The following is a 15,383-nucleotide window of genomic DNA, read 5'->3' on the forward strand; positions in this document are numbered from 1 at the left end:
TGCAATATTTCTCATCAGTTTAATGCCACTGGAGAATTTTCCACGTGCTTCTGAGTTTCATTCAGAATTATTATCTATTAATATATTTGAGCATCTTCCCCATTAAAGCCACAATTAAAACCAAAGCCACTGCTAAGTGGCCTTTCCAACCAATGTTTGTATTCTTAGCTGTAAATACTGATTTTACCTTTCCTACCATGTTTATATCTCACACATTTTCCACTCAAGTTTCCCATCCCTCACTTTGGAAGAAGTTAAAACACCAAAAATATCTGTATTTTAATATTTGAAGAGCAGTATTGACCTGCACCTTTTCTCTGCACAGAGCAGACAACTTTTACCAGTGCCTCCTAAAACTTTTACCAGTGCCTCCCTTATTTTTTACCAGTATCTCCCTAAATTCTTACCTGTCTCTCCCCTTTTTACCAGTATCTCCCTTAATTTTTACTTCTCTTAATTCTTAACTGTCTCCTTTAATTTTTACCTGTGTCTCCCCTAATTTTTACCAGCATCTCCATTAATTTTTACCAGTGTTTTCCTAAATTCTTACATGTATCTCCTTTAATTTTTACCAGTATTTCCCTAAATCTTCAGTAGCATCTCCCTTATTTTTACCAGTATCTCCCTTAATTTTTTGCCTGTGTCTCCCTAAATTCTTCCCACCATCTCCCTTCATTTTCACCAGTGTCTCCCTAAATCCTTACCACTATCTCCTTTAATTTATAGCAGTATCTCCCTTAATTTTTCACAGTGTCTCCCAAAATTCTTACCTGTCTCCATTAATTTTAACCTGAGTTTTCTTTAATTTTTCACCTGTGTTTCCCTAAATTCTTACCACTATCTCCCTTCATTTTCACCAGCGTCTCCCTTGATTTTCACCAGTGCCTCCCTTGATTTTCACCAGTGTCTTGCTTGATTTTCACCAGTGCCTCCCTTGATTTTCACCAGTGTCTTGCTTGATTTTCACCAGTGCTTCCCTTGATTTTCACCAGTGTCTTGCTTGATTTTCACAGTGTATCCCTTGATTTTCACCAGTGCTTCCCTTGATTTTCACCAGTGTCTTGCTTGATTTTCACAGTGTCTCCCTTGATTTTCACCAGTGCCTCCCTTGATTTTCACCAGTGTCTTGCTTGATTTTCACAGTGTCTCCCTTGATTTTCACCAGTGCCTCCCTTGATTTTCACCAGTGTCTTGCTTGATTTTCACAGTGTCTCCCTTGATTTTCACCAGTGCTTCCCTTGATTTTCACCAGTGCCTCCCTTGATTTTCACCAGTGCTTCCCTTGATTTTCACCAGTGTCCCTCTTAATTTTCACCAGTGCTTCCCTTGATTTTCACCAGTGTCTTGCTTGATTTTCACCAGTGCTTCCCTTGATTTTCACCAGTGCTTCCCTTGATTTTCACCAGTGTCTCCCTTGATTTTCACCAGTGCTTCCCTTGATTTTCACCAGTGCTTCCCTTGATTTTCACCAGTGTCTTGCTTGATTTTCACCAGTGTCTCCCTCGATTTTCACCAGTGTCTTGCTTGATTTTCACCAGTGTCTTGCTTGATTTTCACCAGTGCCTCCCTTGATTTTCACCAGTGCTTCCCTTGATTTTCACCAGTGCCTCCCTTGATTTTCACCAGTGCTTCCCTTGATTTTCACCAGTGTCTTGCTTGATTTTCACCAGTGCCTCCCTTGATTTTCACCAGTGTCTCCCTTGATTTTCACCAGTGCCTCCCTTGATTTTCACCAGTGCTTCCCTTGATTTTCACCAGCATCTCCCACTTTTCCCAGAAGCACAACTACAAGGCCAATAAAAGCCTCTTGAGATTCCACCCAAAACATTCCGGATGCCAACACTTAGAAAAACCCTCCAAAATCCTCATCCAAAACCCCACACCAAAATGACCAAGCTATAATTTTGGGGTTTTTTTAAACAGATTTAAAGCCAATAAAAGACACTGGCAGAGATTCACTCCCAAGCCATCTCCCTGCAGCCCATCCCCCTCCTCCCTGCGCCCCTCCTGGATCCCCTTTAATGAAGAAGGGATGGAAGCTGCATCCCGAGGGAGCAAACAGAGCCGCCACTCCCACTTTGATCCGGTCCCCACGGAGCTCCACGCTCCCTGCCTGCCTCCCCAGATCCTGCCTTGATTGACGTTGGCTCTGATGTGCAAACTGCTTTGAACTTCACAGATGAAATTCCCATCAGGCCGCGCTCATTTCTATTCTCCTTCAACAGGATTTACGAGCGGGAGCCGGGCGAGCGGAGGAGATAAAATGAATCTGCAGGAGCTTTGAATCCGACATCAAAACCCAGCTCGAGTGAGCTCCAATTGGATTTTGCTCGGCCTGAATTTACAGTGTAAATCAAGTTCTTTTGTGTGTTTGGAGTTTAGGGGAGAACGAGGGAGATGAGGATAAAAATGGCACTTGAGCAGCTGCTCAGGGCTTCGTATTGTTTTAATGCTCATTTTTTTCCTTTTCTCTCTGTTCGTACAAATTCAAGCTGGCATTAATATGCAAATGAAATTACATAAGTTCACTCAAAATTCAGGGTTTCCTTTGAAATTCCCAACTAGGCCTTGTTTGCTTGATTGCAAGGCAAGATTTTAACTCGTATTTTACATAAATTCTAAAATATAGGGTTCCCACTGCATCTAAACAGAATGCTGGAGAGCAATGTTTTTATGAATAAATTCAACCAAAAAATAAAAGAAAAAAAGCTACTGATGGTTCAGTTGCACAATTTCTTCTGGCAAAGCACCAAAGCTGTTCCCATTATTTCAAGTATTCTTGAAAAATCCAAGTATAGCTGCTCTCAGCTGTAAAGAGAATGTACTATTGGAAGGAGGATTCAGCTCAGGAACACAAACTATTCCCAACCTCACTTTTTCACAAGGAATTTCTATTCCAAACCCTATTTTTTCATGAGGAATTTGGCCACATTAGAAGTAAAAGCAAGAGCCCAGGAGAGGAATTTCCTAAATACCTGCTGCACTTTATGGACAAATGCCAGGACTGTGCAGAGTCCCTACATCTCCTAGAACCCCCTGGGCTGTACTGCAGCCTGAAACTCTGTCAGAACACCAAACACATCTTAAATTTCATTTATTGTGGCCCCCCCAGTCCTGCTCTGGAAGTGCAGCTCCTCAGGTACGGCAGCACTCCCAGGAACTGAACGGGATTCCCGTTATCTCCCACTTAACTGCTCCAGAGAGGAAAGATAAACACAGAAAGAGCTGTGATAAAATTGAACTGCAATAGCAAATATTTAACCATCTGTTTAAAAAAAAAAAAAAAAAGCAAAAACCAGACCACTTCTGAAGGCAGTATCACAGCCAGGGAGTAAATGATTTTCAAATAGAGGTTTGTAAACTGCCTTATTCAAACAGCTCCATTCATGTTTGCAATGCACCACTGCCAAGTAGGGTGTTTTACCAACAAATATTTCTCCATTCCAGCTCCTTCCACAAATTTGGATAAATGCATTCCCCAAGCTCTTATCAGCATAGTTAAATAAAGAGCAAAAACAGATTTCCAGCTGCCTTGTGAGGCAGCCAGAGTGGAGCATTAATGAACACCAGTGCCCCTGAGCAGATGGATTCTGTGCTGGGGCAGCAGTGAAATCCATCTGTGCTCCAGGGCAGGAGGGGGATGATTCCAGCAGCACTCAGGACCCATGTCCAACCAGGAGGAGCAGGGAGGGACACTCAGGGCAGCTCCTGGAGCTGCCCCTCTCTCCTGCTCCCATCCCATGGAAACTGCAGCTCCCTTCTCTCCCAGAGCCGAGGACACGGCGTGCTGGAGCACACCAGAGTGATGGGTCTTAAAACTGGATCAGGATTAGTTCAGGGAAGACTTTTGGAGTCCCTTTAAAAGCATCACCTGGTTTTTGTTGGAAAAGCTGCAGGAACAGCTGCATTTCCTCACAAATGCATCTGAATAATCTTTTTTATTTTCTGGAAGGTGATGGTACTGCAGATGGTACTGCAGTGTTAGAAACCACTGGCAGGTGCTCTATGGGCCCTAACAAACCCAAATTCCCTGGCAAACTGCAACTACAGAAAGCCACTCCTGGAAGTCTCCCACAAGAGAGCATCAATCACAACTTCTCCAGAAAAAGACATTTTGTGTAGTGGGTAGAAGATAAATACTCAACCATTACCCACATATCCAACTTATTCTTAGAGTGGAAGGAGTCTGATTTCCTTTCATCTGCAAATATTCACTATAAACCACCTCTTTATCTGCCTGTTGCCACCCAGGCCAGCAACATCTCTATGAATGAAGTTATTCCAGTCATCACTCCCAAGCCAGACCATGCAAAGGTAGAACTCCCTAAAGCTTCCAAACCTGCTTCCCAAAACTCATTTCTTAAATCCCTATTTAGACACTTCTCACAACTGACATGCATCCCAGGAGCTCCCACTGAAGGTACTCAGGACTTTTGAGAAATGAATTCTGTTTATTCTTTCCCTCCCTTCTTGCTGCTCATCCCAGATCCAAGATTCCCTCAACACCTGCTGAGGCCTTTCAGGCACAAAAACCAGGAGACTCCAACTTGTACACCAAGGCTTTTATCCTCTTCAGGAGAAAGACACTTGAATTAAAACACTGTGTGGTAAATCACCACCCAGTTCCATCATGATAGGGAATGTCAGGAGACAGCATGAAATCCATTCCTCCTGTGGATATTCCTCACCCATTCCTGCTTATTGAGCAGCCTGTGTTGGTGAGGGACACAGGCTTGTTTTTCCAGCAGGGATTTCCTGCAGGATTAGAAGATGCACCTCACTTGACATCCATTTTCCTTATCTCCCATCAGTTTGCTAAGAGCCCAGGCACTTTACCCAGATAAACTCTGTCTGCTTGGAGCAGCCTGGGAAAGGAGCTGGTGCTGGTGCCAGGTCTGACCCCAGGGACACAAACACAGCCTGGGTGCTGGGGCAGGCACCAATTTCCAAACCAACCACGTGGGAAGAGCTCGGAAAGCTCTGCTCCCTGCCTGCCCCTGTGCCATTCCCACAGCTTGGTTAGGTAGAGCTGAAAATGCCAAGAGATCATCTGCCTTTGGAGAAAGGATCAGCAAAAACCAAAGGGGAACGGGGGGATTTTGAATGAATCAGAGATGGGACCTCTGGGCTGCTTCAGATGATGGGATTTATTCTTTTTATCTTCTACATCTGCAGGAAGGGTGAGTTGGGCTCACATCTTCACTGCATGGCTCAGAAGGTCACAAGACCTCTGGTCACAAGATCTTTTAAGGGTTTATGAACCAATAAAACACTGCCAACAAGGATATTTATGCTTTTGACCCAATCCTTACATATTCTGTCTTATGGACTCAATGTACAGTGTAAGCTTTCTTAGCCATCATGTAATGGCACACAAACCCACAGTGCTGCATTCTAAACTCCTTGTTACCTTTGTAATTACTTTTATTTTTTCTGTATCTTAAACTCTAAACCACTGAACTTTCCTGTACTTAGCTTAACATGTCTCTGCTTTAAACTAGAAATCCACATTCTCACTTCTGGCACCTCAGTTAGGGAGCCTTTCCCAAGGTCTCAGATCAAATCCTGGGTTTAATTCTGAGCTTTGCCTTACAGGCCCAAAGTTCTGACAGTTCCCTGCATTTTGGATTCCAGCAGGGGAGCACAAGTCCCTGCCCTGCTCACCCCTCTCACCCTGCACACAGATTTAGGCCTGGGATGATTTCCCTGTGCCCAAGCACATTTAGAGGCTTTGGTAAAGCAGCTGAGTGTAATTTTATCAGGAAATGTTTGTTGAATTAAGGCCTTGCCAAAACCACTCGATAGCCACCAACTGTGCTGCCTCATCCAGTCGGGTTTGCATATTCCAATTTATTTCTTTTCACCAATTTCCAAACCAAGGCAGCTCCATTGCACAACCCTGCCTTGGAGGGGGCACAAACACAAAACTGCTGGTCTCACACCAGTGAAACCAGAATATGTGGGGTACAAAACAGCAACCAAAAGCACAGTCAGGCTGGGAATTTCAATCCAGTCACTCATTTGGGCTCTCCACTGCAAGAGCCAACACCACGTAATGGCAATAAAATAAATATTGCTTTCCCTGTCGTGTCTCACTACTCATTAAACAACCAATTGAAATGCCAGGTTGGTTTTCTAACCCAGTTTGTGCTTTGTTAGGTCCTGTTTTCTATCATTTATTTATAGCCACCAGGTGTGGAAATCTCACAGTTTATCCCAAGCAACATGACAATCCAATGCTTGTATTTTCAGAAGAAATCCAATCAAACTCATGGATCATTTTCTTAATGATAACAAAAAATACAAAGTGAACTCAGCAATCCATTTAAAAAAATAACAATTTAAAAATCCTTTCCCTGCAGGATAGTTCATCCTTCCCAAGTTAATTTTCCCCAGAGCAATCCAAACTTGCAGCATTCCCAACTCAGTATCCATAAGCTGGACAATAAGAGGCTGAACACCATGGAACAAACAGCCTTAAAACTGTGGGGAAAACCTTCAAACACCCAAAACCACCCAAAACCTAAAAATACCCAAAAATACACTGAAGGTAGTGCACTTCTGACACTGTTCTTGCTCCAAATGTTTGCTCAGTGAAGAGGCCACATGAGGAAACAGCCAGGAGAAGAACACACAGAGTTCAGGAGTTGTAACACAAACATTTCACAACCCTCCAGAAGGAAAACCACAGCCCTGAGGACTCAGACAAGGCCAAGGATCAATCTGAGGGCAAAGGATCTCATGGGGGAAAAAAAGATATTTTCACAGACAAATCTGGGTCTTTTTCCATGTGACCTCTTCTGCAGTTAATAAATACTTTAACCAAAAAAAAAAATTACTTTTTGTTGCTTTAACACCACAGATAAGCTGTTATCAGCAGTAGCACATCCAATTTAACTTCCTGCAAGTGCAGGCCCAATAAGTCCATGAATTAAACATGGAAGAATTCAAAATATGATCATAATATCTAGGGGAATCAGCTTCTTTCCTGATATTTAACCAAAATGAGGGATCTCCCAGAAAGGTGATGCCACAGGGAAGGAAAATGAAAAGAAGAGCAGCAGATGGGAGAGGTAGAAAGGGGAGAAAAACTGAAATGATGGCGGAATAGTTTAGACAAATCAGGCAATGAACAAAGCATGGAACTAAAACCTGGAAGTTTCAAACAGAAAACACATTTTTACATTATTTTTTTTGCCTTGCAGAGGATTTCCTACAGACAGCACTGGGTCCAGTGGCCAGAGAAGCCTCAACCAGGCCTTGCAAAGGTCCAGAACATCCTGCAGCTGATAAACTGCTCTGGGAACCATTTAATTATTGATCCAATCAGCTAAATAATGAGAATCCCAATGCAGAGCCTGAATGAGGAGCTGTGCAAACTGCAAATTCACCCCTCTGCTTTGCCAGCTGTTCATGTTTTAAACCTCTTCCTGGGAAGGAATCTTAGGCAAGTTCACCACAGGTAAAGAAATTTCTGAAGGACTTCCAGGCTCCGTAATTTGGAGGACAAAGTGAAAAGGAATTCACTAAAGTTCCAGACTGAAAGCAGACTTCTCTCTTTAATGAAAAATGAGGCCACACTGACAAGGGAGTGATAAATCCAATTTCTCCTTCCCCTCAGCCCTTGCTTGGAAGGTGTTCCTGCTGCCTGGTGACTCCTGCATGGATTTTGTGATCAGAGGGCAGAAAGGTTTTCATCCTCAAAGAATTCCTGACCCTTTTGTCCACGCTGCCAACAGCCTGGATGTGGCAGCATTTTCCACAGGCACCTTGTCCAGCAGGAGCTGCACAGAAACTCCAAACCTGTGCCCTTGGAGTCACCTGATGACCCAAATTACCTTCCTCCCTCTCAAATGTGTTTAAATCAGACTGGGATATAAACAGGAAAAATCAGTCTGTAATCAAGGTTTGCATAAATGGAAGAATTTATGCCAATGGAATTCAAGCCCACATGGAAGTAAATGTTTTAAATGTTTAGGATTTCAAGAAAATTACTCCTCTTTAATTGGAAAAATCAGGGCTTCTATCACCCATTTTACAGTTAGAAAGCCCAAAGAAATTTCTGCAAATATGCAGCACAACAGAAATTATTAAAGACAACCAACTGCCTGGGTTTAGCCTCCTCAAAACTCCTGTACTTCAGACCAAACCAAAGTGAACATGAACAAATGCAGTTTCCAAGCAATGGACTGGATTTCATTAAACCTCTGCTATCAAACAGCAGCAGGTCAACCTGATTAGAGTGGAGCACAGTGCTGTTAGCATGTGATGGACTGACCAACCCGTGATTTTGGCTACTTCAAAGGAGAGGAAAAGGTCCCATGACCAGCTTGAGGAGAGTTATTCAGGGCAAGCAGTGCAAAAACAGTGTCTTGGATCTAGACAGACTCTTTTTGTACAGGACACTATGAACAAACTTTCTTCCTTTTGCTGCTTCCAGCTGATTCCCAGCTCTTGTTTAAAGCCCACCACCATTAAACACTGGTGTGGCAGAAATGCAGAAGATGAGAGGCACTTTTGGAGTTTTGCCTTCTCTGTTTTTACCCAAAGTAGCAGAAAACTCAGGAGTAAGAGCCTGAATGAGGGATGTGGGACTTCAGGCTGCTCTCCAAAATGCAGTTTATTCCATCCAAGATGTCACAGCAGTCCAGGGTGGGTGACAGAGCTGTGCCTACAGCTGTCAGCTCCAGCTGCAGGCAGCACTGCAGACCCTTTGGTTTTGTTACAATGCATTTTATACTTTTCTCTGCTGAGTATCTCAATACAGTAGAACCAATCTATCCCTTAACTATTGTCTATAGCCTGTCATAACTGCTATCATTACCATATTCATGTTACTATTCTCCAGTCACTAAAAGTCGGTATGCTACAGTTGAAACCAGAAGTTGTTATTCAGTTTTCTTGCAGTGGAAAATTCTGATACCTTTTTTCTCCTTGCCACATCAGCAGGCTTGTTTGCCTGTGCTATCTTTCTGCTTGGTAAAAACATCTTCTTGTTTGGGGTGGGTTTATCCTTTGCTCTAAGCCATAAAAACCCCTTCTAACTAACACACCCTTTGCCTCCTTGGTTACCCAGTGAGACTGGCTCAGCAATTCTTTTCTTCTCTATCAAAACTTGCCTCCATCTCTATTCCTTCATCAGACTCTACATTCAAAAATCTTTCTGCCAAGCACACACATATCTGTGAGCCTTCCTTGTCCAACTTTCATCCTTCCCAACACTCAGGCTACTTTGCAATGAAACCTTTGCTTTCTTCCCAGAGTAAACGAGAGCATGAGGAATTCCAGGATCTCCTACTCACTCCATCATGGATGGGGGGATGGTGCAGCAGTCCTGGATGGCAGTCAGGGGTGAGGTGAGGTGGGCAGTGTATGAGGCTTCCACCACCTGCTTGTTCCGATTCACGACGTCCAAGTAGCGGTTGAACTTCTCCCGGATTTTTTTTGCCAACTGAAAAAAAAACATGAGGAAGTTTAAAATCAGCCCAGTTTCTCTGTATTACCCCATTCCTTAACAAGCAATTAAAACCTGTGTTAAAGACAACTGTCTACTGATTTGCTCTTTGTGTTTTTATTTTTGTGGCTTAAGCAAGAAGTCAAGTAATTAATATTGGCTGCAGCAGGGAGACTATATAAGAGAATAAATGGAGAACAAACCAGGCCACGAGTGAATTTATTGAAGTTCTATACATGGACCCTTCAGGAAAGCCAAATAATGGTGTTAGAGATGCCTTCACTGTACAGAGCTCCTACTGCTCCAGGAGCAAAGAGCAAATCTCCCACTGATGGGAGCAACCTCAGGATCCAAGGAAGGCAAATAACCCCAAATGCTGCCATGAATATTCCTCTGCTCCTCAGCAGCCTCTTCATCAGGTGGATTTGTGCATGTCACCACCTCTTTCATGAGGATTTGGGGGCAAAATAACCACCCCAGCTTTTGCTTTTCTGCTGCTTTCCTGGGAGGCTGAGCAATGCCTGGGTGGTTTCCTCATCGATCCAGAGCTCACTGTGCCTACTCACAATCCACAGCTTCCACCACAAAGTGAGAAATCCCTAACTGGTGTTATACCACAGCAGCAAGAAAATAATGACAGAAGTCTTGCAGCAGTGAAATTCCTCCTGAAGCCTTTTGTTGTCAGAGGGACTCCTTATAAATCAGGACAAAGTTTAGAGGTGGCACTGAGATTTTTAAGAGCCAATTTTGCTTTCAGAAAGTGAAAACAAACAGGTTGTGGCCCCTCCCATGTAATTCTCAGACCACTAAAAAAAAATAGGGTGGTTCACTTTGGAAATAGCAAATTGGGCACTTCAGCCCTTCTTTTTAAATCCTTTTGAAAAAAATTAAAATAATAGTAAAATGAATGATTTTTTTCTGGCAAATACTTCCAAGCTGGTGTGATCTGAGGGCTGGTGGTGCCTGTGCCCTCTCCAGGCTCTGGGAAGGGCTGAGCCTGCTGGGACTCATCCCAGGCTGCTGGAGTGAGTGTGCTGTCACAGAAGAGCTTGTTTGTGTCCCTTCATTAGGCACTTCACAACGAGCCTGACTAATCACTGCCGGGAAAACGGGAAAGGAAAATCTGTGGCTGCTCCTGGAGCAAACGTGACAGTGAACACAGCTACCAGGAGGCATCAGGTTTTACAAGGAACATTTACTGAGACTTTCCCTCCTGGTCTTTCACCAAAGGCAGGAATTGATGAAATGGATCAGAATTCTTTTTTTAATCTGCATATTCTGCATCCCTTTCACACCAACCAATTATATATTTAATAATCAGCCAGACACATCCCAAATGAAAGAATCATCTCTTAAGCAACAGACAGAGGTGTTGAATAATCAGAAATATTGTTTTGCATTTCTGCAAACTTCTCCAGAGCTAAATCAGCTCCTCAATGCATAGCCCTCCTCTCTCCTGCTCCCTGCACACCCCAAACCCCACAGGGATGATTGAACAGAGCTGCTGCTTTTGTGTGCTGGCAAACAGCCCTGGATTCTCCAGATCCCTCACTAACAAATGTCTCTCCTAACTCTCACCAACAGGCCCTTTTGTCATGATTTACGTGGTTCTGGGAGGCAGGAGGCCTCCCTGATAACAGCACTGCTCTGCCTGCCTGCTCCAGGGGATGCTGGAGACCGTGACAGGTCTCCAAGGAGCACAGGTTTAATAGGACCCTGCTCAAATGACTTGCAGAATTACACCTAATTAGTTCTGTGGGATGATTTATTGCCAAGGCACCAGAGGACTGCTAATGGGCTCCTCCATGTTCAACATCCAGCACTATTAAATTGTTCCCAGTTGTTAGGATAATAAGCTGTTGGGGAGATCTTTCTCTGCTTTCCAGCAAACTTTCTTTGTGTCTGGCTGTACCCCTCAGATGTGGATTCTCCTGGAATTGTTTAAAACCCACCTTTAAACACTGGTGTGGGAGAAATGTAGAAGAAGATGAGGACAAGGTAAGAGGCACCTTTGGAGTTTTGCCTTCTCTGGTTTTACCCAAAGTAGCAGAAAACTCAGGCTATTTTGCAAAGAAATCCTCCTTTTCTTTACAGATTAAATGACAGCATGAGGAATTCCAGAATTTCAGACTCACTCCATTGTGGATGGGGGGATGGAGCAGCAGTCACACAGCACAAATTGTTTGTGCTCTCAAACAAACACAAGCCAAGTTTCCTAATTCAAAGCACTTAGATTTGGTGTGTACAAAGTTCTCCTCTCAGGCTGGGCAAATGAAATGCCAGGGCAAACCAGATATTTGAATCTGAGATTTCCCTCTTGGTTTCCCTACCTGAAATCAGGAAGAGGGGGGAGAGCTGAAGTTTGCTGAGCATCATTAGCAGTTATAAAACCATCACAGGGCCCCAGAACAAAAGGCCTCTGGTTTGGAATCAGAGCTGCTCTCTGATAAATGGATGCTGTTCAAGCTGAGGGTTCAGTGTTGATGAGTTTTCACCTTCTAGGTTGAACGATAAAAGCACCCCACAGCCTTTGAATTTCACCCTGCTGTGCCGAGTCTAAAGATCTGACAAATCTGTTTTTCAGAAGATCCTGTACTTCAGAAGCTGACAAAAAGCAAATGCTTTGTTCCCAAACTGCGTCTCCCATGGAAAAACCTCGGAATGGCTCAGAGTCACTCTGTGATTTTTCTGGAATGGGATCCAGCGCCTGGGTCGGGGCGGGGAGTCAAGTGCGTGTCAGCAGCGAGGGATCTGAAACCTCCCAGAGCTCCAGACACCATCCCCTGCCCACAGCTGCAAGATCTGACTTTATCTAATCTAAAGAACTCTAAAAATATTGTCCTCTGATACCAAGACAATGCTCCCAACAATCCAGACCACTTCAAAACCAGCAAACTTAATAAAGTCACCGAGGGCAAGACGATCCAAAAATAATTTTCCGTTGAAAATTTCTTCAAATGAATAAACTGTGATAAGAAACTGAGGGCAAAACACCAGTGAAATACTAGAAACAAACGGTTCTAATTAATCAAATTGAGAAGTATCACCCAGATGAAGCCTAACAAAATAAACCTTTCTTCCATAGCTGGGCTTCACTTCCCTCCCAAATTTATTCCCTTTTGCAGGGTGATGCACTCGGCTGCTGGAGCCTGTCACAGTAAAAGCTGCAGGCTTAAATCACCTTCTCCTCTTTCTAAATAAAAACCTGAAGTTTTTATCCAGCACATACCCTGCTTTTTTTAACCTGCCTGGAGCTGGAGAGCTGCTGGATGCTGATGGATGCCAGACCCACAAAACCTCCAAAGTAGAGAAAGAGAGATAACAAATAATGAAAGGACAGAAGACTGAACCATGAAACCATGCTTACATAATTGCTGAAGTATTTTTAAGGCAAAATGGAAAACTGTGCCCTCAATCAGGCACAGGAAAGGGGCAGGGGTGTCCCACACCTGGGTGGGTACCAAGTGTGACAGACATTTCCTGCTCCCACAGAAATGCTCCAATTCACCCCTTTCAATGGAGACTGAAATAAATCTGGATACCTTGAGATTGACATAAAATATTATTATCCCACACAAAGTGCTCTTTGCCTCACCTCAAAAACAACAGCAAGGGGAAGCCTCTGTGGGCATTTTTCACATTTCTGTGTTTTCTCCTTGATTTAATAAACAAAACAATGAGCAGTGAGTGCTCTCTGTGAACAATGCAGCCATTAGCCCTGTTTTCCCTGGATTTCCTCTGGCAGCTGACACGCAGCCAAAGCCCTTGGGTTTGCAGACAGGTTGGACTGTAACACCTGTTTCTATTACTGCAGCACCCCTGGGTAATGCACTTCAATTGTCACCATCTCCACTGACAACCTTTCATCACAACATCACTGAGCTCCTCTAATTTTCCCAGAGACATTTCCCTCATTTGCATCGTTCCCTCGAGCTTTTTTTTAAAGCTTCTTCCCCCTCAAAGCTCCACAGCTCTGAAGTCTTCCCTTTGCAGGGAGCTCTGAGGGAAAGCAGAGCTCCAAGGTGAGGTTTTATTTCTGGCTGTAGCTTGAAAGCCGAGGTATATTTCATGTTTCCAAGCCTGTATATAAAATATGCATCAGTGGGGTTGACAGGCAGGGATGCCAGGATGGACTCACAGACAGAGAATGAACACTGTCAAGCTCCTTGGAAGAGCTGAGTTAGAATTTTGAGGTTTAAATTTCCTCTGTAAACCAGAAAAATCTGGGAAAAAGCACCTCTCTCCAACACCTACCAGGCATTCATCCTGCTGCTGTATCACACTGTGCATCCACAGGTTCCTAATCTAGGAAACTTTAATGTTATTTATTTTAAATAACACCTGGATCTTGAAGAAGCCGCTGGTTTTGTACCAGCCCTGAAGAGCAAGAGGTCAGCAGGGAGATGGCTCAAGGAAGGATCACAGAATCACCCCCAGCTTCATCCCACACCTGTGTTTTAAAGGATTCTAACCATTCATGGAATCTGGAATGGTTTGGGTTGGGAGGGACCTTAAGGGTCATCCTGGTCCACCCCATCATGGGCAGGGACACCTTCCACTGTCCCAGGCTGCTCCAACCTGGCCTTGGGCACTGCAGGGATCCAGGCATCCACAGCATCTGTGGCCTCCCCACCCTCACACAGAAGAATTTCTCCCTGAAATCCCACCTAAACCTCCCCTCTTTCCATTTCAGTCCATTCTCCCTTGTGGAAAGCCCCCGTTCCTGCTTCTCTGCACGACACTGAGAATGTATTTTATTATTGTAACCAGGATGCAGGAAACCACTTCCCAAAGTGCATTTTGTCACGGAAACCAGCACTCATTTGAGGTTTTCTACTGGCCAGTACCTTTGGCAAAGCTTCCCAAGACTTATTCCAAGGAAGATGTTAAACAGGATGCACAGCAAAACCTAGAGAGAGGTCACAATTCCTGAATCATCCTGGAAGTACATTAAACACACAATAATTGCCTTTTATTGTGAGGCTCACAATTCATTAATGTGTGTGAACACACCACTTCTCACAGCCAGGGAACGTGCTGTGCTCGACAGCTAAATGTAATTTTTTCAGCACCTTTCAGATCTATTTCCTCCCCAAAGGTTTCTTTGCCCAGTCCAAAACCAACCAAACTAAAAATCCAACCCAATGGCAGCATGGTCTGAGCTTTTCAAGCCTTTTCTCCTCCAAGCTGGTAAATCTGCTGCTGCTTGAGAGCATTTCACCCCCTGTGCTGTGTGGAGCCCAGATCTCCGCTCTCCACATCACGGAAAGCAGATGTCTGGCAGGACACTGAACACACACTGACTTCCTTGAACTCAGCTAATGTAGATTTTCCCCTCATAAAACCCCTCCTGTCCCACTTTATTGACATCACTAACTCACAGCACTACATTCTCATATCATCTGAGAGTTCTCTGATACTGAAAGAACTCCCAGGGAAGGAATCCAAGTTAGTTTTGGCCATTGCCATCCCATTTTTAATAACCTATTCAAAGCAGAAAAGGTTTTCTCTGTCAGGTACAACAGAAATTCTATAACTGCAGACCTCAGAAGTGTAACCAGTTCAATGCTGAGAGGTAAAACTGCTCCTTGTGTGGCACGAAGAAAGTATTGAACAGTTAGGCCTGAAGGCCAACAGCTGGAATCTTTCACTTTTTCAATAAACTGAGAGCCATTATTTACATGGTTTGGTACAAAAAACCCACCACCCCCACAACAATTCAGTGCTCTGCCAAAAAGAGAAAATCCCAGCTGACATAAAACTGTCATTAATTGTCTTTGGATATCAGTTGCTACAAAACTGTTAATGAATGAGCAAAGCAGAAATGAGATTTCTCTGGCAGGGATTTGATTTCATCTGCTTACATTTGTTTGCCTTTGCTCAAGATGATCCCATTCAATGTCCTACCCTGATAAAATTCAGGTTCTAT

At 43.8% G+C, this 15,383-nt stretch overlaps 1 protein-coding gene across 1 annotated transcript in view; it reads right to left on the minus strand.

The window, feature by feature from the left end:
• CACHD1 (cache domain containing 1) overlaps nucleotides 1-15,383 on the minus strand; it is a gene marked incomplete at its 5' end in the record, with an annotated part of 89,340 nt that overhangs the window by 43,650 nt on the left and 30,307 nt on the right. The window contains one exon of the mRNA XM_084211380.1: nucleotides 9,303-9,451. Coding sequence (XP_084067506.1) covers nucleotides 9,303-9,451 — 149 coding nt within the window. The remainder of the gene's footprint in view (nucleotides 1-9,302; nucleotides 9,452-15,383) is intronic.

The sequence above is a fragment of the Fringilla coelebs genome (genome assembly GCF_963513975.1).
Source record: "Fringilla coelebs genome assembly, chromosome: 9".
In the NCBI taxonomy this organism is placed as follows: Eukaryota; Metazoa; Chordata; class Aves; order Passeriformes; family Fringillidae; genus Fringilla; species Fringilla coelebs.